The sequence below is a fragment of the Tachysurus vachellii genome, chromosome 21 (genome assembly GCF_030014155.1).
Source record: "Tachysurus vachellii isolate PV-2020 chromosome 21, HZAU_Pvac_v1, whole genome shotgun sequence".
Taxonomy (NCBI): domain Eukaryota; kingdom Metazoa; phylum Chordata; class Actinopteri; order Siluriformes; family Bagridae; genus Tachysurus; species Tachysurus vachellii.
The window spans coordinates 13,288,717-13,312,418 of NC_083480.1; the positions used below are offsets into that span (position 1 = coordinate 13,288,717).

Sequence of the window (23,702 nt, forward strand, 5' to 3'; positions counted from 1 at the left end):
CTAAAGACATGGAGGGTTTCTTACCTGTCACATTCTAAGGTGGTTCAGAAATGACTGCAATTTCAGAGTCTACTTCATGTATTTAATATTAAACTCTTTTAATCCTGTAAACAATATTTCAGCTTTGTAAGTAAAGAGAACACGAATTAGTTGTACTGCACTTGTAATTATAATACATAATAGCTTTATAACATTAGTTATAACATAGAACCAACCACGAGGGGGCTCTAGTCCTTTTCCAATAAACTTCACACTGAACTGTAAGCTTACTGATTGTTGGAGAAGTGTTGTAGTTCTCTCCACCATGAGCAAAGGATTGTAGAGACAGAGACAGACTCTCGGTTTTATTTGCTGCTTGATATTGTAATAGCTCTGTGTGTGTGTGTGAGTGTGTGTGTGTGTGTGTGTGTGTGTGTGAGAGAGAGAGAGAGAGAGAGAGAGAGAGAGAGAGAGAGAGAGAGAGAGAGAGGAAAAGAGAGGGAGAGAGAGGGAGAGATAGAGACTAATCTTTACCTGGCTGGACAGACAGCTGTGATCAGTGATTCAGCATTTTCACTACTTTTAGGTCTTATATCTGGGCTGCTGAGATAAATAATAACTCTAGCTTGTATTAAGTGGGTCATTTTGTTCTTAGCCTGCCCTAGTTAGTGCATTTGTTGCTTTGCAAGCAGTGAGAACCCACAAAGTAAAGCACAACACGGAATCTGCACAAACAAAATAACTAAACAAACAAACAAACAAACAATGGACAGACAGATAGATATAGAGATCATTAGAGTAACACAATATCAGCAAAACAGTTACACTACAAACTCAAAAATGATTCATATTTCGGATGCTGTTACTCTTCCCTGAGAAGGCCGCAAGTGTTTGTGTGTGTTGTGTGTGTATGTTGTGTGTGTGTGTGCTTGTGTTTTGTTCAGCAGGAAGCGGTTTATACCTTTTCTGCACATTCTCTAGGCTCCAATGTCTCTCTCTCTCTCTCTCTATCTCTCTCTTTGTTTCTCTCTCTCTCTCTTTCTCTCTCTCTCTTTGTTTCTCTCTCTCTGTGTCTCTCTCTGTGTCTCTCTCTCTCGTTCTCTCTCTCTCTCCCCCCCCTCTCTCACCCACACTGTGTTTGTGTGTTGTGTTGCTGGTGCGTGTGTTGGTCAGCAGGAGGCGGTAGAGACGCGTTCTGCACTTTGTTCAGGCTCCTCTCCTCCCTCTCCCTCTTATAGAGCGCATATGAGTGACACAAGAGCTCATTTCTTCCAGCAGCCTGTTGGGTGAAAATGCGTCGTGTAGCCGGTTATAAAAGTTGCGGGTTTGTGATCAGCAGTGCGGGATGTGAGGAGTTCTGGACGGGATTAAAGCAGAGCAGCTGAGTGAAGAGGAGAAGAAAACTGAAGGGTCGCTTTGTTCGTAAATAACGAAACCGTTACATACCGGGCTGTGGTGTGTGTGTGTGCGTGTGCGCGCGTGCGTGCGTGCGTGCGTGTGTGTGCGTGTGTGTGGACATGGATAACACAGAGAAAGGAAATAAATCCGACGAAGAGCCTGAATATCCAGAGGATGAAGAAGTTGATCCGAGAATTCAGGTACGATAATGTTATAATAAGGTTATAATAATGTTATAATAATATAATCAACATTAGAAAGCATGTGGATTTGAAAAAGCATAAAATAATAATGATTATTGTTTAATAAACACAGTCACACCTCAACCCTATATGTTCATATATCATATGTAGCAGAGCTCAAGTTTTATATGTATTATATCACCATACTGTGACAAATCATAAACGTCTAAAGATGCAGACATTAAATGGGAAAGTTTGTCATTCCATTAATCTGTACGTATAGCAATAGATCAATCGAGCTTAAATAATCAATTAATCAACACAAGCCTTCATCATCATCATCCTGAATCCTCGTTAATGATAAGCAGCTTAATTGTTATCTGTGAAGGTTTACGCACTGTACACACAAGGAGACAAGGAGTATGTGTTGTGGACTGATTTAACACACGTTACAGACTGCACTTGTGTATCACATGTTTTCCTCACTAGGAAACCCCCAAATGACTTAAGAATAGACCTGTGGCTTTCAATAGCTGCCATGAGACTCAGACACGCTCAGAGTATGTTAAATATACACCGACAGACCTGCGGAAAAATCCAGCTCAAGCTGAGTGGATACCAGTTCCCAAAACACAGGTTGAGCTGGTCAAACTGGTAGAACGTTGTTGGCAGCTATTAAGTGCTGGGCTGAAGATTCTGGTAGCAGATTTCTGAATTAGTAATTAGTTATTTCTGATTTCTGAATCCTGTACTGGGAATACTGGGAAAAGTGAGTTTGAACACCAGTAAACCACAAGGCACCACACACACACACACACACATACTGTAGTCTCAGTCAGCTCCATAGGTGGTGAATCAGTATACCATCTACGTGAGTTGGGCACTGGTAAGGACCCTGGCTTTCAGCTTCCAGTGACATGTCTGTGTTTGGGCATTGTAAAATGTCCCCAACAAACAGGACCGACTTCTTTCGGAGAGAATTTTTTAAATTTCTCTTAATGTCCAGTATGAAAAATATATTGATCGTTACATATCGTTGAAAGTAGCAGAAATCATTAAACACTTAAAAATCATTAGACTCAAACTAACAGTATATAGAACGCCAAAGTTAAAAAAAATCACCAATATAGTAAGCAATCATTTGAGAGCTACGACGAAGATAACAAGATACTTACATTTGTACAGTAGACGTACTTGACTGAGAGATTGTCCACCATTTTTTCGAGCTGAGAGACTTCAGAACATATGATGTCATTTACAGTAAGGGAAAACTGTGAGCATCGATGCTTCATGGTTTTTGTGATGCATTATGGGATTTTTTAAGGAGCAAACATTCCAGTGCACTGGAAGGGTTTTGTGATTGAGAGACGGTCCTTAAAATGGCCGACTCCCACTATGACTACTGAACTAGGGAGCTGATTGAGATGCACACTTAGTCATACCTAGGAGCAAATTAGTGTAGCCAGTTCACCCACTAATATGTATTTGGGAAGTGAGAGAAAACTAGAGAACATGATTCACCAGCAGGCTAAACTAGACTCAGCCTTTATTGCTTAATTTACTCAAATAATAATAAAACTGGGACATAACTTACCAGCTGGCAAAGATGGATTGGCTTGACTCGTGTTTTGTCAACTCCCAGCACGTCTGTCCAAGCTGGGACATTTATAAAGGCTCTGTTAAATAAATACTATTTTAAAAAATCGTCCTTTCCGTGTAACCATGTAAATAGACAGTTCCTAAAGTATGTTAAGTGGTATGTAGCTGAAGTCAGATGGGCCTGGCTGAACTGAACTTTAGATTCATGGCTCCTCTGGATTCATTTCAAATAGTTTCCAGATGTTATTCAACTTACTTTTCTTTCACTCCTTAATTCTCATTCCTTATTTCTCTCATGTCAACAGGGAGAGCTAGAGAAACTGAATCAATCGACAGACAACATTAACCGATGGGAGACGGAGTTGGAGGTAGGCCTGGCTTTCTTTTGTCATTGTGTCATTGTTGTTTTTTTTTCTTGAATGGTTACTGCGAGAATGACAAAAGGGGAGACCTTTGTTGAAAGTGTCCCCGGTTTCTCACGCATGACGGCAATTCTCTGGGTCTGTCTGAATCTGGCAGAGGAAATCATTAATCTGTGTGTTTTGGAAATCCTGTGCTATGTGCTGTCAGTTCAGGAAGCAGGGAGTTCCTTAGAAAAGCAGGAGATAAGTGTTAGAGAAGATCATTTAAGTTACATTTCTAAATGTTTGTATAGAGAAATGATTACTGTGCAAGTTCTTTATTGATAAATGAATAAAGACTGCCTGTAGCAGAGATTGTGTGTTTTTATTAGTCACTAAAAGAGAAATCAATAGATGTTTTAATTCATCCTGCAGATAAGCTCATCTCTTAGGTTCAAGTTTGTGTAGGAAAAGTTGTTTATTTCCTACGAGCTTACCAGGAGATTCAGTCTGGCTATGTTTCTGTTGTCTATTAAAAGTTTAGTCCACACAGAGAAGCCCTTTTTAAATTTTAATGCATCTTTTCTGAACGGCCTTCAGAAAAAAAACCTGCTTCTGTTCATTAGTTATGGACTGGAGAACAAAATTACGCAACCACAGCTGCTCATTAATCATCAGTGAGAGCGAGGATGAGTGAAATCGGAGGACAACTCTATAACTTCGTCCCCAGAGACAGCATGTGAGAGGATGTAGGAGTGTCTAAAGTCAGATTTGTGGCCAGCCTGCAAAACACTGGAAAGAAGTGAAGCTAAGAGCAAAAAAGTAAAAACTGACATAGGTGGAATTTATACAATTTACAGGGAGTTAATGACTTGTGTACTAGTGCTGAATTTGGATTACTGAACTAGCTTGATTTCAGGAAAACACAAAGCCTGACTAGTAAAGTGTTTAAATTCTTGGAATTGCTGCAAGTAGATAATAGGCATAACAGCACCGAGTGTATCACACAGAGGCATTCATGAACATATACCACAGGCAGCATGGGATAAATGAAGCATACAGGGGAGTGCTGTTTCTGGGATTTACACACAGGCTCTAAGTTCAGTTTAACTGCCTTCTGCATCATGTAGAAGGCGATGAGGTAAAATCAGATGGCAGATGAAAATATATGATATGAGGTTTTGCATAACTTATAGTTAAACTAAGATTCGACTTCATGCTAATGTTAGATTAGCCTTAAAGTTTGCAATGATGTAAATAGATCATGAAAACTGTTAGTACTGAAGCTTTTATCATGCAATGCAATCTTTCACAAATATTTCACAAATCTTTTAAAAAACACTTTACATTCTGTTACATTAAACAGCGGCAACTTCATGCTTAGCCTCCAGTTTTTCCTGAAGTCCAAGAAATAGCAAGGAGAAGACTCTTGGGTTTCAAGAAATTTAAATCGATTTAGCTTGAGTTAAATTTTTTCTTCTTTTTCCTCATATAAACTTAAGCTAAAGTTATCTTTCAGCTTAACGCCAGATTAAGATGAAGTTTACTCGTTTATATTAAGCTACACATGGCCTCGGTTTTGAATGTTATGCTGCTTGTAGGTACCTAAAATCGCTGCTAGCCTCATGCTAAAGTCAGCATTACCTCAAATTGCAATTAATGGAAGTTCATAAGAGATAACGTTTGGTGCCTTTCACTTTTAAGTTTGGATTCTTAGCTAGGGAAAAAACAAGGTTTATCTACTGTTTTTTTTCCCTCACATGTTTTTAAAATTGTTTTGTAAGTGGTATATACCCCTAAAAATGTCTTCATGATCTACTCTCAGGTTATAATTGCACTGTAATTGAGTGCATTATTAAAGGAAGGAGCGCTTGTTTAGTTTGTGTATACTGAACCTTTTTAGTGAAGATTAACCCAAAAGTTTTATGTGGTTCATGAGTATTCTGAAACCCCTGACTGGTTCTCTGTTAAAAAACATCAGATAATGAATTTAAGCATATCCAAATCACTGAATGTTAATCTAATTGGTTTTTTGTGCATGTCAGGACTCCAGGCAGAAGTTTCGCGCCGTCCTGGTGGAGGCCACTGTTAAGCTAGATGAGCAAGTCAAGAAGATCGGCAAAGCCGTGGAGGAGTCCAAACCGTATTGGGAGGCGAGGAGAGTGGCTCGACAGGTACAGGCATTTCCTGAAACGTGTCCTTCTTCTGTCTGCAAACAAACAAACCTTATACTCTGTCACAGCGCTAAACACAACACAGGAACTGTTTCAGCATGTTGAGTAGAGGTGGGAAAAGTACCGAGTTTCCCAACCCTCGCAGGTATATAAAGAATGAAAGCCAAAATATTAGAATGAGTCAGAAATAACAAATATGTCACCCTTACCTACCACATTGATAGTCAATTATAGCTCCTATTACCAAGGAACCATGGGAAAACATTAGCAAAGTCTAACTAGCAACAGCTTTATTCTCAATTAGCTAGCAGGATAATTACTCTGAACATGCACACTAGATGAATGCTAATAGCTAGCTGTCAGCATACACACCGTGATGATTTATATACACCGTACAAAGTCAAAAATGTCACCTATGCCTTCACATATATATGATTATAAAGAAATGTAGAGATGCTTGACAATGTAGAGAGAAGAAAATAGAGATTTTGTTGAAGTAATAAGTCAAAGTACAGACTCTTCAAAAGCTTTGTTATTTTCTACCTGTGCTGTTTGTTTTCCTCACTAGAGCCAGGACAAAGGGTCAGAACAAACATTACATAATTACCGGAGTGTTGATGACCGATATTATAGAAAATGAAATGAGGCATTAAGTAATAAGGCTTGAATGAAGACAATTTAGCTTTTTCTGGAAGTAAGAAAGAGGAAGTCTCACTCTTAAGTAATAGCCAGTTATTAAGTGGCTATCACATGTCAGTTCATACATAAAACATAGCTAAAATAAAGCTTTATTTTGTAATCTATCTATCTATCTATCTAGCTATCTATTAATCTATCTATCTACCTATCTATCTATCTATCTATCTATCTATCTATCTATCTATCTATCTATTAATCTATCTATCTACCTATCTATCTATCTATCTATCTATCTATCTATCTATCTATCTATCTATCTATCTATCTATCTGTCTATCTGTCTATCTATCTACATAAATAAAGTTAAGCGGTAGCTCAGTGGTTAAAGCATTGGAATATCAGTCAGAAGTTTGTGAGTTCAAATCCTCAGTCAATCTGCCACTGCTGTGCCCCTGAGCAAGGCCCTTAATTGTATAATGCTCAGTTGTATAATAAATGAGACAAAAATGTAAGTCGGTCTGGATAAGGGCGTCTGCCAAATGCTGTAATTATATGTGTGTGTGTGTGTGTGTGTGTGTGTGTGTGTGTGTGTGTGTGTGTGTATGCACATAGAGATAGATAGAAAGAAAGAGGCCATCTGATTTGACACATTCTCACAAACCAGTGTTTTTTACACAACGTTCCAGGAAAACCACTGTACAACATTTTGGTCCATTTCACTTTCATGAACCAGACTTCCGTAGCATCTGAGGCTTAAACCAGAAAGTCATGAACTAGTGTTCTGTGGTCTGTTGATATAATATGTCTGTTTTATAGCTATAATTGTGTCTGTAGCAGAAACATTATTGCTGGCACAAACAAAAACAGATTTAAATCTTGGATGCGATGACGTTTATTTAACAGTTAATTAAGCGTAAACCTATAACCTTCCTCCCACAGGAAAAGGGCGAAGGATGATGCATTTGGTAACATTTTGCATTTGTTTTTTATATTATTTAGACAGAATGTTTATAGCTGCTATAATGTAAGTGATAACTGGAGCGAACTTGTTTAGTGAACGTTCTTCAACCTTAAATCTCAAGCACTTCCTATATTTAAACGTCCTCTGTTGTACTATATAAAAAGGTGTTATTTGTGTCATGTTTCACAGCTGGTTTACTTCTTGGCTAAACATTACTCATCATGAGGCACATTTTTGTCTGTAGTTCAGCATTTAAATACGTGGAAATCTATATAAATGTAATCTCATTTTATAATGAAAGCTCTGATTCCGAGGATTTGCATTTGTGTGCTGGCCTGAACCGCTGGATCACTACTGGATTGGATTAGGCTCATAGAGCACGTCACAGTAAACAAGGGGAATGTTGATAAGTGGACACAGGTCACAACTTGTCTTAAAGCGTGCCATCATGACTTCTGTGATGTTTTACAGCTCAGCTAACTGAAGATTTCCGAAGATATTTATTCAGATGTACAGCGCAGTGATATTGTTCTGCTGTTAGAAAAAAAAAAGCATTTTGATTCAGTGCATCTATATTTATAAAGTTGTCCTTTGAGATGACACTTTTAGCAAAAGCTTTGTTCTACTTTTACTTCGCTTCCTCAGACACCCTCCCTATCTCATATCATGTCTTCCCTGAGCTCTTTTTTTGTCTCCCTCGCTTAACATAGCATCTGCAGTCTGCTCTCGGCCCCTCAGGAGGGAAAAAACTGCTGTGTGCAGATTAATGCAGGATTAATTTGTTAGCAAACAGAAATAGGCTGATTTTGATCAAACTGTTGTGGAAGCTAGAGCAATGTGTGAGAGGCAGGAATACATCCTGGATGCACCACACACACACACTCACACACACATATTTACACATAGGTGTAAATTAGCATAGACGGTCCACCAGCTGACATGTTTTTGAGAGAAGGGATGAAGCTAGCATTAGAAGAACGTGAAGAGAGCATGTGAAAGTAACACAGACACAGACAGTAACTTAAACTCAGGATCAAATTCGGAAGCCCGGAGGACAGAGAGCCAGTTCTTCAGGACAGTTCTTGTTAGCGAGCGAATATAAGGAGATTTACAGCATTTCAAATTGAAAATATGAAGAGCAGTTCTGCAGGGTTCAAAGGATTAAAGCGATTCTCTGCAGCACAGTAACTTTGCTGTGGCTTAATCAGAGTCATCTGATTCAAAAGAATCAGTATCTGTCCTAGTGTTCCTATGCATACTGTATGTACATCTGTGGCCATGATTCATATCTTTTTATGACCATGTTTTATATGCAGAGACATTTAGCATTGATTATATATATTTAATTTTTTTTTCTTTCATATTCTATGAAAAAAAAGAAACAAGGATTATATAATTTAATTTAATTCAATTATTATCATAGCACTTTTAACAATTGATAATGTCTCAAAGAAGCTTTACATAAGTATAGAAACAGGCAAGCTGGAGGTGACGGTGGTGAGGAAAAACCCTGATGATACGAGGAACCAGACTCAGAAGGGAACCTCATCCTCATTTGAGAGACACTGAACAGGAAATGATGTCAATGTCATAGATATAAAGCTTTCTTCTTTCTGCAGAATTTAAAACTAGGGTTGGTTTCAAGGAATAGGCTTAGAATTAATAGTTCTATCAATGGAAGGACATCACAAGGATAAGAAGACTATGTGTGTGTGTGAGAGAGAAAGTGAGAGTGTGCATCTGTATGTGCTCATTGCTATATTTAGAAAGATGCTGGTGTTAATTAGCGCGGCTGTCATGCAGCGTCGCAGGATTGTTTCTGATTGCGGGTTTCGGGCCCTAAATAGCGAAGACTTCCATCTTGAGATTACAAATTAGTAATTAGTCTTCAAAAGCTCATTTATTCTCCTATTCCTCTCATTTTTGAATATGTGTAATAAAATTTCGTCTTGCCTGTTCCAGAACACCGCAGTCTCTCACACTGCGTATGCTTTCGTTTGTTGTCGGAAACACTCAAGCTATGTGAGAACTGAATAGTACTGGTGGTATAACTCGTTAACCTCAGTAACGTACACCAGATAGCACATGAGCGCAGGTGTACGGTGTATGTCGTGCTGCTACATGTCTGTGGGTTAAGGCAGAGGAAAAACGCTGTAATCTTTCACAGGCAGACCCTGCACGCATGGGGGGCTGATAAAGAGGCTTCTCAGACGTCAGACCACATCAAATCCTCTCTCTTTCTCACACTCACACTCACACTCACACACAATGTAAAGTCTGCCTGCAAAGCCCAATTAGCCAAAAAAGACACTTTACATAATATCTTTGTTTATGAGAACAAAAACAGTTAAGAAATACTTTTATTTATTCATCTCTATTACCAGACAAGAATGTCCTAATGCTCTCACTGTACAAGGACAAAAAAACAAATCAATACCTTTTGCTCCAAAAACACCATAAATTATATATATGGAGTAATTACAATATATAATAGAATTTGAAAGGCCCCCAGGTGGTCCAGCGGCAGTATCCCAAGCTCTTATTGTCCGGGCAGGGAGCTAACCCAGCCGCTAAAGACTTAACTCTCAGTACCGGTCCCAAGCCTGGATAAAAAAAGAATGTGAGGGTTGCGTTAGGAAGGGCATCCGGCGTAAAACCCGTGCCGACTCTAATATGTGGTCCAAAAAGAAATTTGTGAATACTTCAGAATACTTCAGGTCTTTAAAAAAATATTAGACTGTAAGTATTTTCAGTGATGTTTCAGTGTAATTAACCTGTTTTGTCTTTTAATTTTTTTTTTTTCCAAATTGCACCAGTGTTGGAAAGTTAGATCAAACTCTATACTTTTACTTTGCAAGACTTTCTCTGATGTCTGTCACCTTCTAAAATGTTTATAGTTAAAACCCAACAATTGCATCTCCTTTTAATAATCTTCCTTTCTTAGTAGTTCGAGTCTTCAGTTTTCAGTTCTTTTTTCAGTGCAGTGAAACGTGTCGATGTTCGTATTTGCAGTAATCACGTGCTACAGCTGCTATAGATAGATTTTAGCTTAAAATAGGAAAAGAAAAAAAAACACTTTTAAAACCTTTGTCTCTCATGTCTGCTTGTGCCTTTAGTTGTCGTGTGTGTATTGTCGGTTTCTCTGTGAAAAAGCTGAGAGCGTCTAGAAATCATAGAGGCGCCTGTGGGAAAAACAGCTCCGGTAGCTCTGTCACGCTGATGACGGCTGAAGGAGTGTTTTGCCGACAAACTGCTGACCAACTCGTTGTTATTCAGCTACATCAGGACCTGTCAACCACAAACACACACACATTTGTAGTTAGGTGTTGTAGACTGTAAATTAGTATGCTGTACAACTGACCAGCACTCGCTGCCATAATCATAAGTCATAATGTCTATAATTGGAGCATTTCTACATCTATATTATCCTTGTAGATCAAAACAAGCCCAAAAAACTTGATGTTATTTAATATATAGTTGAGTATAAAGGTGTAAAGTATCGTCTACATGAAATTATAATCAAACTTTACGTCTGTAAATAGGACAGTAAGACATTGAACAGATAAATTATCTGAATCGAATCGACTCGGGGAGAACAAACGTTTACTTCTGTGTCCATTCATCTTTAAATATTAAAGTTGTAAGTTTGCTAAGCAGCTCAGAGATAAAGAGGTATTAAAGAAGCCTGTTAAATCTTGTCTCTGGTCAGATGATCTGTCTTCAGATCAGTTAAACAGTTAACAAAAATGCGTGTGACATTAGAGGATCTGCTACAGAAACCGAGCTGATTCATGTTTCGTTGCTCATATGTACTACTGTAAACAGTTTCTCATTATTTTTCGATCGAGTCGAATGAAGAAACAATATTTTTTTCTTGATAGTCACAAGGAGACTCTCAGGAGAGCAAAACTGCGACAGAAGGCGGCATCAGAACGCAGTGTAGAAATGAGTAGAAACCTGAGTGTAAATCGTTTGTGAGTGAAAATCTTTTCCAAAACGCTCCTGGGTTCCGAGGTGTTCGTTTGCAGTGAATGTGCAGTATGAAAGCAATTTTACTGTCTTATTATTAGCATCACTTTGTTTCCTTTACTAAAGAATCGTTTCAATTTGTCGTTCGATTATTGTTCTAATTTAGTAAGTGAATCTGTTTGGTTTTCAAATAAGCTTTTATGAATTTAATGCCTGCCCTTTGTTAGTACTAATTTAATTGTAAAACAATTAAAGCAAAAACACAAAACATCATAAACCCTATTAGTGAATCTGCTTGCACACATGAACCTTTATTAACATAACACAAGACCTGCATGTACCTCAATGACCTCAAAGGTGAGAAAGCCACATTGTCCACATGTCTGTGTTTGTGTGTGTGGGTCCATGTGACTGACCTCTGTTGAGTCCTTAAGTCCTTTAAACACCTGTCTGTCTCACTGCGTGGAGTTCACACTTACTCAGCAGTGCCAGACGGACAGACGGCTCAGGACACCAGCAGCTGTCACTCAAAGGCAAGGGGTTGAATGACACCTCCCCCTGTTCAGCCAATCACAGTCCACTGTTCAGTTCCACCACAGTCTGACATGGTCTAAATGTTCTTTGGACAGATTCATATATAGATCATGAATAGGATTACATGCCTGTGGCTGTGCTGTTTGTTTTTTTATCTCTGTGGCTGAAGGGGAAAATTCCTTGTGCTCAGTGAAAGCCTTCAGTAGGACTTTATCATACAGATCATAGATACACTGAAGAATCAGATGAACTTGAAAAAAAAGCTGGAACGAATCACTCACTTATCCAAACTACCTCGGGTCACGGGGAGCCTGTGCCTATCTCAGGCGTCATCGGGCATCAAGGCAGGATACACCCTGGACGGTGTGCCAACCCATCGCAGGGAACACACACACTCATTCACTCACGCAATCACACACTACAGACAATTTTCCAGAGATGCCAATCAACCTACCATGCATGTCTTTGGACCGGGGGAGGAAACCGGAGTACCCCGAGGAAACCCCCGAGGCACGGGGAGAACATGCAAACTCCACACACACAAGGTGGAGGCGGGAATCAACCCCCAACCCTGGAGGTGTGAGGCGAACGTGCTAACCACTAAGCCACCGTGACCCCCGGAACGAATCAGAACTGATTATATATGTAAAGAATAATATGACAGTAGGCTGTTCTGTTATAGGAAAACGATCCATAATGGATTAGTTGAATGTTAAGTACTCCTCAATGCATTGTTCCCAAAAATCCAAAGATGTTTTATTCCTCTTATAGCACAGTAATTTGCAGATGATTTCAGTTTTTAAGTGTATTACTGAATAGCACGTCATACTTTTTAGCCGTTACAATTCGGTCACAGTTATGACTAATGTTATAGCAGCTATAAACGCTCCTTCCATCAGCAGCCTCGTTTTCTTGCTCTAGAAGTTTCCCTGGCTGGAAACGTGGATTTCACCAAAAAAGGAAAGTGTCTAATAAAGTGAACAGTGTTTTTAAACCCCTTTCAGCATCATTGTCAGTGTCAGTGTCAGTGTCAGTGTCAGTGTCAGTGGACTGAGAAAGCTCTGCACCTTAAATTGCAAGTGAATAAGCGCCAGTGAGATATTTTATACCTACGTTGTACAAAAATTACGCCGATTAATTACACAGATTAAAAAGAAATGTGCATACATACTCTGGGAAATTGTAATGAGAAATAGACGAATGTAGGAAATTACTTTTAAATTTCCACTGAATGGATTGTGGTTTAAGTGCTTAGTCACCTCCGAGAAGTCATTTAGATTCATCACTGGTATCTGTGTGGCCTGACAAGCAAACGAGCAGTATGAGAGTAATGGAAAGAGTCATTTGTATATACACACACACACACACACACACACACACACACACACACACACACACAAACACACAAACACACACACTGTACAGTACAAACTGGCTTTCCTCTGCACCCAGTGGTGCCATATCCGTTCAGGATCTTGTGCCATGTATAATAGATTAAACTGACCAGGCCAGTATTAAATAACACACAGGTTATTTTTTTGGTGTTCTTGTTGCTGAACAGAATTTAAAAGTGTGACACATTTCCTAAAGAAGACTGATTTATTTATAAAAGACAGCACAGTTTGGCCTTCATCACTGCGGCCTTGCCTGTTTCCTACTGCTGGCCAGATGCACACACAGACACACAGGCAAGAGAAAGACAAAGGCACACACACACAAACACACACAAACACACAAACACACACAAACACACAAAAACACACACACACACACACACACACACACACACAAACACACACACATATTTCATTTATACTGTATGTATATTAATATATGTACTGAAAATGAAACCTTCATTGCATAATATTAATATGGTATCTAGGGATTTAAATGACATAATTTTTCTTTACTTTTTGAGGAGAATATGAAAGCTGACGTCTACTCAGCTACTTTTTAGAAATGATGCTGCTTCCTGAGCATGTCAGTTAAATGTGGTGGTAAGTGTGGGTTTTCTCAGAATCTGGAGGTTTATTTTCATGATGCATTGAGGTAGCGTGGGTAAGTGGTGTGTCTCACCCTGCTCATAACCTCTCAGACTATGCAGGTGACTGACTAGACTCTGGTTGTTTCCTTATACACGTGACTATGGGTTTTAGATTGGCATCTCAGTTATGGATGAAACTGAAGCCTGCACGGTTTATCCTGTGTTTTTACTGCCATAGGAAAGGAGAGTCAGAAATAACAGGACACACACAGTAAGTTCGCAGTGACTGCAAGCGGATGTCCTGTCAGAGATGAAGAGATTCCACAATCACTGCTCATTTTAGATAGCGGCTGCTTATGTGGCACGAAGCGGACTGTCATTAGAGCTGCTGACGAGTCACTTCCTCTTTACATACGAGGTGAATGAACTTGTCAGACTGGGGACAGTACTGAAGTGGGGCAGGGACTAGGAAGTAGGTCAAATGCTAGGAAGTGCCTGGGAGGTCCTTTACTTAGAAATTGCAGCATATTGATTCATTTAATGTTTCAGTACAGAACCAGGATTCCTCACGAAGCATCCTGTATATCTACCTTGAATGTTTTTTTAATAGATCAAAGCCTGCTTTGTATTAAAAAATCTTTTAGATTCCTGCCATTCATAGCAAAAAGAACAAAAGACCCGTATTTTATTATTATTATTATTATTGTTACAAGAGCATCCCTGGTGGTCCTGCAGCAGGATCCCACGCTCTCTCAAGAGGTTATTGCCTGGGTTCAATTCTTGGGTGAGGTCCTACCCAGTCACTCAGGGGTTAACTCTCAATGCCTCTAAAAGCTAACAGACGAGGCTAAAAAAACTGATATCAGAATCAAAATTTTGCTTTATTTGCCCAGTGTGCTCACACACACACACACACACACGGAATTAGTTGTGGTTCCAGGAGCTCCACTAAACATAGTGTGTACATACATAAACATAGACTAAAGGGTAAAAAGTTAAACATATAAATAATATACAAAGCTGCAGTTGAGTTCTTTAAAGATGTGCCTATTAAATACTGTATTTTACAATTGTGTATACTTTACCTTTTTTTAACCATAGAAAAATATAAATCTGTATTTACATAGATTCTCGTCAGAGGTATTGCACTGTAGAATATTGCACTTTAACAGGATAAGTAATGGTCGGTGTGCTAGTTGTTCAAAATGGTTATGGCCTGTGAGAAGAAACAGTTCTTGGGCCTAGATGTTTTGTGCGTAGTGATATATAGTGTCTGCCTGATGATAGCTAACATACTTTAATAATATATAGGGAGCTAGTTAGCTAGTTCAGGCTAGTGCCTTATTTCCTCTCAATACAGTAGGAGTGTTATTTATAGCAGAGTTATATGACGCCTTCGGCTTGCATTTTACTTTCATTACTGCTTCACATTTTGGGATTAGGACAAATAGCATGCAATAGTTACAGCTTTGAGGTGCAGCACACCAACGTGACATATTTTGCAATCTTAATAATTCAATAATGAGTGTTTTTTTCTCACTTTTTCTAGTTGAAGTTTCTTACTTGCCAGGGACAGTTAAAATAAAAACTAATAAACATGAAATTTAATTCTGCTGATTTGTAAATCTGCATGTGTGTGCGTGCGTACGTGCGTGCGTGCGTGCGTGTGTGTGTGTGTGTGTGTGTGTGTGAATCTTTGAATGTTCTGGTGTAATTGTTTGTTTGTGTGTGATGCATTTTTCACTAAAGCCATAACTGCTTCAGGCTGTAAAAATAGTTGTCGAAGTTTCTGACAGATAAAGCAGTTAAAGAAGGGGTTTGTTTTTAAGGACAGCAAAAAAAACTTCTGGCTCCTGATGACTGGTTAATGAGCTGTTTTTTTTTCTGGAGGACACCCATTTTCCTCTTAGAAATATATTACGTAACAAACGGAATAACACAATCTGAAGCACGAGATTGTTTTGCTGCAGGAAACGTTTTAGAGGAAACCGACTGACCTTCGAATAGAAATTTGAGATTCTGTTTACCTGCTTACGTGATGCTGAGTAATCAAAAACAGGTGTGTTAAGAATAATTTCATTATCCAGAATTGATTTCATGCGAGGGAAATGTGCGTAGGATGTCGTTTTGCAAATCAGATTATTTTTGAGTGTATACTGTTTCCTGTTTTTTTGTTCAGATGCAGACTTTGACTCTACTCAATAAGGATTAAAATAATAATAATAATAAATACGATGGAGTAAGAGGTCATACTCTCACCAGTAGGAGAGCATGTGAAGGACCAGGCACTGGACTTTACTCAGACATCAGCGAGATCAGAGACAGGAGGAAAGACGAGATCCTGCATTCAGGTCATGTGGGAAAACTTTAGTTTGGCGAACGTGGCGGTGTGATGTGTTGCAGAACACAGCGGATTAACTGTTTTAATGTTACATCCTGATAACACGTACATCTCGAGTCCGTGATGTTCGTACATCTGTTTCATCTCGAGTCTCTCTTTTTCCCACTTTCTGGAACTTTGTAGGATGCTAGACGGAATTCCAGCGAAAAATAAAACCAAAATGTCTTTCATACCAGAAAAAAGAAGTCGTTTCCTTCCAGCAGAGTTTTAGACTGATGATATTCTTAGTTTGTGACCTAGAGATCCAGAATCGATGAAATCATTGATAGAGACTCTTAAGCACTGCTGTAAGTCGTTCTGGATTGTGAGCATCTAAATAAATGATGTCAGCTAAATGTAATAATTAAAAAAAAGTTTATGACTTCAAAAAAGTTTATGACCTCTGAGTGAGAGCTCAACTTTTTAACATGAACGTTTGACTCAGAGGTCAACAAAAATGTTTTTTCCAAGGTTTCTTTTCCCTCAAATGACGTGAATTCAGCTTTGTAGTTGTAGCAGAGACTTTCTCAGGCTGTTCCTTTACTGTGTTTGTTAAGCCTTAACCTTAGACATGTCAAGAGCCGGTCGATCTCGGCATAATTCACTCATGTTAATGGTGTTTACTGAGACCGCTGGGGAAACACTTTATTTATTTCACTCTCATGGTGTAGAAAAAAAAAGACTTTTCAGGCTAATCACTGGTGAAGGTTTGGTCATTTTAAATGACCAGGATAATCCCTGGGTATTACTTAAGCTTGTGAAAATGACAGCTGATGTTGTCTGGTGGTTCAGCGTTGATGGTACAGCTGAAGTGAGCGGTGTTTAGCTTCGAGTCTGACGGCTAGAGCCTGCGTGTTACGTAACAGCGGTAGTGTGTTATAGTATTACATGTACTGCATGTCTGTCATTCAAAAATGGATTCTGACACTCTGGTTCATACCAGGGTTGCCAGATCAGCAGTTTTGCTGTGATAGCTTGAGTACTCGATATGGCACAAATGGTTTTCATAAACAAGGTCATAGGTAAAGTTGTAGTTCATTGGTTAAGACTTTTTTGTTACCATTAAGAAGGTTGCGGGGTCAAATCCCAGGACTATCACGCTGACACTACTGTGCCCTCGATTAAGACTCTTAACCCTCAACTGCTCAGTTATATAGATATGAGATACTTACAGTACATATGAGATAAATGTAAGTCGCTCTGAAATAAGGGTCCCTGCCAAATGCCTTAAATGGAAGTGAAAATGTATTTATCAAGGCCAAATAGATAAGGTGTGTGTGATTGTCATAATTATAATTAGTTACAATTCCTTTCTACTCATTCACCACTTTACCTGTTACTGCACTTCTATTCTAAACACAAGCATGTTTTCGTAGATTAGTCATTTTCATGAACTATTGTTTCCTTACATAGAGGACTGTGTTCAGCAGCATTATGTTGGTCTGGCCTTCTTCAGTGGACGTTTGTGACATCAGTCTAGTTTGGCAACAGTGTTGTGTGTGATGTGCTTGCTGTGTTTCCTGTTAAAGTCCCTAACAAACTTGCGTCAGCTTCCTGATCCAGCCATGAGAATGATTTCATACATTCTTCTGTTGTCAGAGAAATTTATTTATACAAGACAAGCTTACATAACATTATACATAACATTAACAAAAATACATAACATTAACATTATCATATAAGTATGATTCAAAACTAAACATTTTGGAATGTTAGTGTTAGTTTCCCAGATGTATGGAGACATTTTGGACTTCCAGGCTTGGGAATGGTTTGGGAGTTTTAATCACGAGGACCTGGCAACCACAGGCTCTGTTTCCATTTCAGACAAACTGCAGCTACGGGAAATAATCTTGTAGTGTGTATTGTTCCACAGAATTGAAGGTCAGTATTATTTGAAAATGTCACCGCTTGAGGCGAACAAAATGCAACTGTACAGCATTGTGTGTGTCATTGTGTGTAACCCACTCGAACCCATCACGACGTTACGTTCCCAACCTCATCTCTGGGTCACTTCGTTGAAAGAGTCTTCTATGTCGATGAATAAGAGCTTATATTTCTTCCGTGGGTGACTTGTTGCTGGACTGGTTGCTTCTTCCCTGGCGCTCTTCACAATGGCATTGGTGACTCTGGAAAATCTGTGGTGTCATAACATCCTTTAGAATTAAAAAATCATTTGAGACGTTTGAGCTGGTGCTTGAATTGGATGTAATATTAGAACCCGGCTGTACTTTAGATGTTGTCTAATTTGCATGTGACTTTTATTGAGCTCAGATGCTAATCTGTGTGACACTGAAAGCAGTCTGATTCTCTTCCATGTAAGAACTGAACAAATGTGTGAGGTTCACCTTAGAAAAACTGCATGAATACTGTGAGACGAAGTGCAGGACAGAAAAAGCCAAACCCTGACTTACCAGTGAAGTCAGCGATCCCTCCCTGGGGTTGTGTTTGATGTAGATATTCACTTCTAAATGTCGAGAGTGTGCAGAAACATTTTGTGTAATGCTAATGAACGTCTCCGGGCTTTTGAATGCTTTCTCGTTTATTACTTGCGTTTGTGATTTTGGATGCGGTGAGGAGAGGAATGAGATGTGTGGTTTAAGTTAATCCTATCTCTCGTTCCACGGCTCGGAGGAACAGTTCTCAGCAGCGCTGTGTCAGATCTCTCTGAGACGAGCGCCGGATCAGAGTCGTCAAGCTTTGAGCTTTTTATGGGGAAAAAAAACTGTTATCCTTATGAATTCTTTAGCAGAAGATATGAATGAATAATTTACAAGAACCACACAGAGCTGAAGCAGCTGAACCTTTTCACAGCAGGGAACCAAAGAAAATAAACATGGCTACTTTTTGCACGAACACAGGTATTCTACATATATTCTACAAGCAGTACATATGGGGGATGCAGAGAGAAAAGACATTCCAACCACATTCCTTTGGATGCTATGCTGGAGATAAGGGCTTGTGGAAACACCAGTTCTAACACTTGTGTCTCCTTTAGGCTCAGGTGGAAGCTCAGAAGGCCACACAGGAGTTCCAGCGTGCCATAGAGATCCTTCGAGCAGCAAAAGAAACCATCGCTTTGGCAGAGGAGAGACTTCTGGAGGAGGAAAGCCGGCAGTTTGACTCGGCCTGGCAGGAGATGCTCAACCACGCCACACAGAGGGTGAGACAGGAAACAGCACAGAGACTGTACAAAACACTTAGATATCTCACTCGTACCACTGAAATTGGTGCAAAAATGGTTTATGCAATGAGTTTTACCAAAGCAACTCCAAAAGTTTTGGCACCCTTACTGTACAATTCTAGGAACCATCCAAACTGTGCTCAACCATCACCATCACCATAGTCCTTTTTATTTTTTATACTCCTGAGTGTGATTTATGTCATCACTTTTATGTGTTTGTCTATTTATTTTATCCATTACTTGATTTGTTCAGGTCAATAACCACATCATCTCTATAAACTGCTAACTATACAAAGGCATCAGTTTTCTGAAGACATTTTTTCTAAGTACGATATTTGGGTTGCATTTAATGTACAAATATTCTGCCAATACTTTTGCCACATTTTGTAAATAATGCAGCAAAATTGTAAAAAAAATACATAAATAAAAAAATTCTGAAGAGAAATGATCTGAAGATAAATTTATGACAGGATTCTTTGATAGAGGACAGGTAAGTAGTTTGAGTTGTAAATCTAAATCTTTATGTCATAAAATAATTTTTTGCTTATTCTCATGAAGGGTGCCAATACTTTTTTTTACTAACAGTACATCTATGGCTTCTATGTCATCTGTCATCTCAGAACTGTTCCTTTATTACAGATATCTAATCATCTAATCCCACGAAACAGCTGGACTCAGTCAGTCCATGAATTGTGAAGCACACTTGCTTGTTGTTGAGGAAAAAGACCAGAGCACATGTGTATTCAGAATACAGGAAGAGGAAGATTATTAATAAATGTTTTGTGCTGTGCTCGGCGGCTGCAGGTGATGGAGGCGGAGCAGAGCAGGACACGCAGCGAACAGGAGCACAGAGAGACGGCGGCCAAATACAACGCAGCCATCAGCCACATGAGACAACTGGAGAAGAAACTCAAACGTACCATCAGCAAGTCACGGTTAGTCAATCAGCTGCATTTAACTAATGCTCAGAATAATGCTAAGAAAAGTGGCAGGATAAAAACATTGTTCTGGAATGATATAAACCATCTGTTTAGAACTTTAACTTCAACATAAAACTACTGCTTTAAGACTCTTAATGCTTCATTATCATTATCAAGTATATATAAAAGAATGAATATAATACTAAAATTACATAATGAATATTATATTTTAAAATTCTAGAATTAATCATTTAAATATTTAAATTTTTCTAATCCTAAAATTCTAAATTAATGTTTATTATTATTATTATTATTATTATTATTATTATTATTATTTCATATATTCCATATCATGTGCTGTAGAACTACATAATTACATTCTATTATTTATTTCATTATTTATTTTGTTTTGTGTTTTTGCTTATTCGTTTCTTATGTTTTTTTTTTTTGTAAATCAGTTATTTTTTTTTTCCTCATTAATTATTTTATTTATTTATACATTATTTATACTTTATTTTATATATTATTTGTTTTATTTTATTTTTTTTTACTTTATTTGTGGAAGGTGCTTATGAACTACATTCCAAACTCTGCTCTCTGATTAGAAAGCAGAAAGAAAAAGCGGCCCATATTCGTGCCCGTAGCGGTGGTTGTGTTGTGAGCGTTTCCCCCTCATCACACCCCGGGGCCTCTCTTTGTTTCTGTTTCTGTGCCTGTTCTGGTGTGTGCAGGCTGATGTGCTCCAGATGTGCTGCATCTCACTCGCTTTCAGAGCTCAAGGAATGTTCGAGTGTTATTCCTGCTGAGTTTTGCTGTTGCCATGGCAACATCTGTAGTGTCTGCAGTTCCTCACTCTGACTTCTCTTTCTCTCTCTCTCTCTCTCTCTCTCTCTCTCTCTCTCTCACTTATAGGCCATATTTTGAATTGAAGTCCAAATATTATCTACAGCTTGAGGTAGGTTTATTTTCTTGCAATTGGTTATTGTTTTTTTTTCAGCTCAGTCAGGTTTACACTGACATTGTACTGTATATTCTTGTGCTTTGGAAGATCAGTGATTCAGGGATTTTACAGAGATTTTTATGGTTGTTGAGACTTGTGATGCCATTCTGGAGTTTTTGGTGCTTTTTGTTTTAGTTAACCTACTTGACTTGACAGGATTCTTCATTTAAACTCCTCGTTGTACTCATGTTTGACGCACGTGAATCAAAGAGGGCTTGATTATATATTCATTTTTGTGATCACAAAATCCTGGAGAGACTGGAAGATGTAATGCTATCACAGCCAGGGTGTATTTAAAAAGAAAGAGAAAATGACTTGCTGTTGATGTGTGCACATGTATTATTTCTGACCAGCGTTTTCATGCTTCTTCCTCACAGCAACTGAAGAGAAAAGTGGACGAGTGCCAGGCTAAACTGTCCCAGGCCAAAGTGGAATACAGGACGGCTCTGCGTAACCTGGAGACCATCTCAGACGAGATCCACGCTCGCAGACGTCTCGCAGCCATGGGGCCCCGCGTCTGCGGAGTTGGTGCTGAGAAAGACTTAAGCGCCGTTGATGACATCAGCAACTTCAAAATGGAGTCTGACGGCATTTCCAGTGAGTGTGCTAAAATCTCTGCAGTTGAAGGAGCAGAGTGTGTTTATGAATAACCTGCGATTTAAAACAGGATCCTGAAAGCAGTGTGTGTGTGTGTGTGTGTGTGTGTGTGTGTGTGTGTGTGTGTGTTGTAGTGATATCTGAGACCTCTGAGGAGGAAAACTGCAATGGTTCTGCTTCAGATGAAGATGCAGAAACCCAGTCCAGGTGCAGCTTGAGCTCCAACTCGGCCCCTCTGGATGTTCCCCGTCCATATGTCCCCGTCTGCTCCTCTCCGTACCCTCTGCTCTCGTCTTCCTGTCCTTTTTCCACCTCTCTTCCCTCATTCTCTCCGTGCTCTCAAGGCATGGAGCTGCCCAGCCCAGGCTCCCTGGAGGGTTTTGACCGTGTCTTGCCTGTTCTGGGACCTCGCAGTGAGTGCAGCGGTGCTTCATCACCTGAGTGCGAGCAGGAAAGAGGTAAGCACCATGCCACTGATCTCTGTATAATATACTGTACTTGCAGATTTATACTGCTTTAGCATCTGAAGGAAAATAAACTAATATGAGTTGCTAAGTTTATAGACAGAGATCTGTGTATTTTTATTCAGATTTTCTTTGTTCCGTTCTTTCACTTGGAGAATAAAAATTAGTACCTGCTTGTATTCAGAAATAAAATAGTGTTAGTTTATCATGTAACCACTGGAATTCCTGTTGGTTTCTTGTTGCAAAAAAAATGAATTAAATCACTTAATTAGCACAGATGCATTTTTTTTTTTAATAAAAAGATATTAAAATGATTGTTTAATAATGTGCATATTGGTTAATTTACCACTTCATATCACGTGACATCCTGAATGATTTAATTTATTAATTAATTTAAAAAAGGTGAATTTTTCACTGTGCTTACAAATTTCACCTCAATTTTCAATCTGTGTAATCAGTCAGTTATTTGAGATGAATTACCCATTTAAAAACGTGTTTGTCTTTGTCTTTAGGGCTACTTTACGTTCCGTGTTCTATTTACTTGATATGACTCTGTGTGTGTTTAGGGGAAAGAGCAGAAGGTGCTGAGAGAAAACCAGAAAACACTACACAGCCCATCGGTCTGAAGAGCACTACATTGGAGGAGGGTACGAGACGTCTGTCTCTGCAGCACACAGACAAGACAGAGACATTTAGTGCCGCTGCCCCTCTGCTGCTGCTTAACTCGGTTTAAACTAAACGATGGACCTGATCGGATTTGTCCGAGCTCTTGAGTATTTGTGCGAAAGCATCATGCGTCAAAGGAAACCTTTGTGTTCAGCGCTACACTCTTCTTATTGACTGACAGAGACTGCACAGGAAGTCAGTTCTCACTGAGGAAGAGAAGGGGAACGAACGGTTTAAAGAACAAAACCCAAGACAGATCAAATAATGGCTATGCAGATATTTGACTTGATGTATTGTGGTGTTTATTTCGGTCATAGAACAAATGTTCACGTCTTCCTGATCTGTGTCACATTGCCAGACTGGTTGTGTTACTCCTGTGTGTTGAGCCTTGCAGTGTTAATGTGTATAATGTGTATAATATGTAGATTGTGTGTTGGCTGTGTTGAACAGTAGGCCTACGTACTTTTAACTACAGTTATACTCTCTGTGTATTTAATCCTACATGTTAGTACAGAACTAATGACTAACGTAGCAAATAAATTTATATTTATATTCAGTCTTGTTACCATTGACCAATGTGTTGTTGTGGCACATTAATGTATAACTGTGTAATAAAAATAAGCTCACGGCACACGCCATGCTAAGTGGACAGTGTCTCCAAACATACACACACACACACACACGCACACACACGCACACACACACGCACACACACACACACAACAAACTACTTA

At 39.0% G+C, this 23,702-nt stretch overlaps 1 protein-coding gene and 1 long non-coding RNA gene across 2 annotated transcripts; one reads left to right on the forward strand and one right to left on the reverse strand.

The window, feature by feature from the left end:
- Positions 1-1,197: 1,197 nt before the first annotated feature.
- On the forward strand, positions 1,198-23,612 carry sh3bp5a (SH3-domain binding protein 5a (BTK-associated)). Its single transcript, XM_060857074.1, has 9 exons — positions 1,198-1,577; positions 3,464-3,526; positions 5,545-5,673; positions 19,136-19,300; positions 20,126-20,256; positions 21,154-21,196; positions 21,619-21,838; positions 21,973-22,296; positions 22,869-23,612. Exons 1-9 carry the CDS (start codon positions 1,497-1,499, stop codon positions 23,033-23,035), a joined length of 1,323 nt encoding a protein of 440 aa, XP_060713057.1. The 5' UTR covers positions 1,198-1,496; the 3' UTR covers positions 23,036-23,612.
- Positions 9,638-11,691, reverse strand: LOC132837590 (uncharacterized). Its single transcript, XR_009647546.1, has 3 exons — positions 11,584-11,691; positions 10,359-10,561; positions 9,638-9,876 (listed from the first exon to the last, which is right to left on the reverse strand). It is a non-coding gene; the product is annotated as an uncharacterized LOC132837590 (long non-coding RNA).
- Positions 23,613-23,702: the final 90 nt, after the last annotated feature.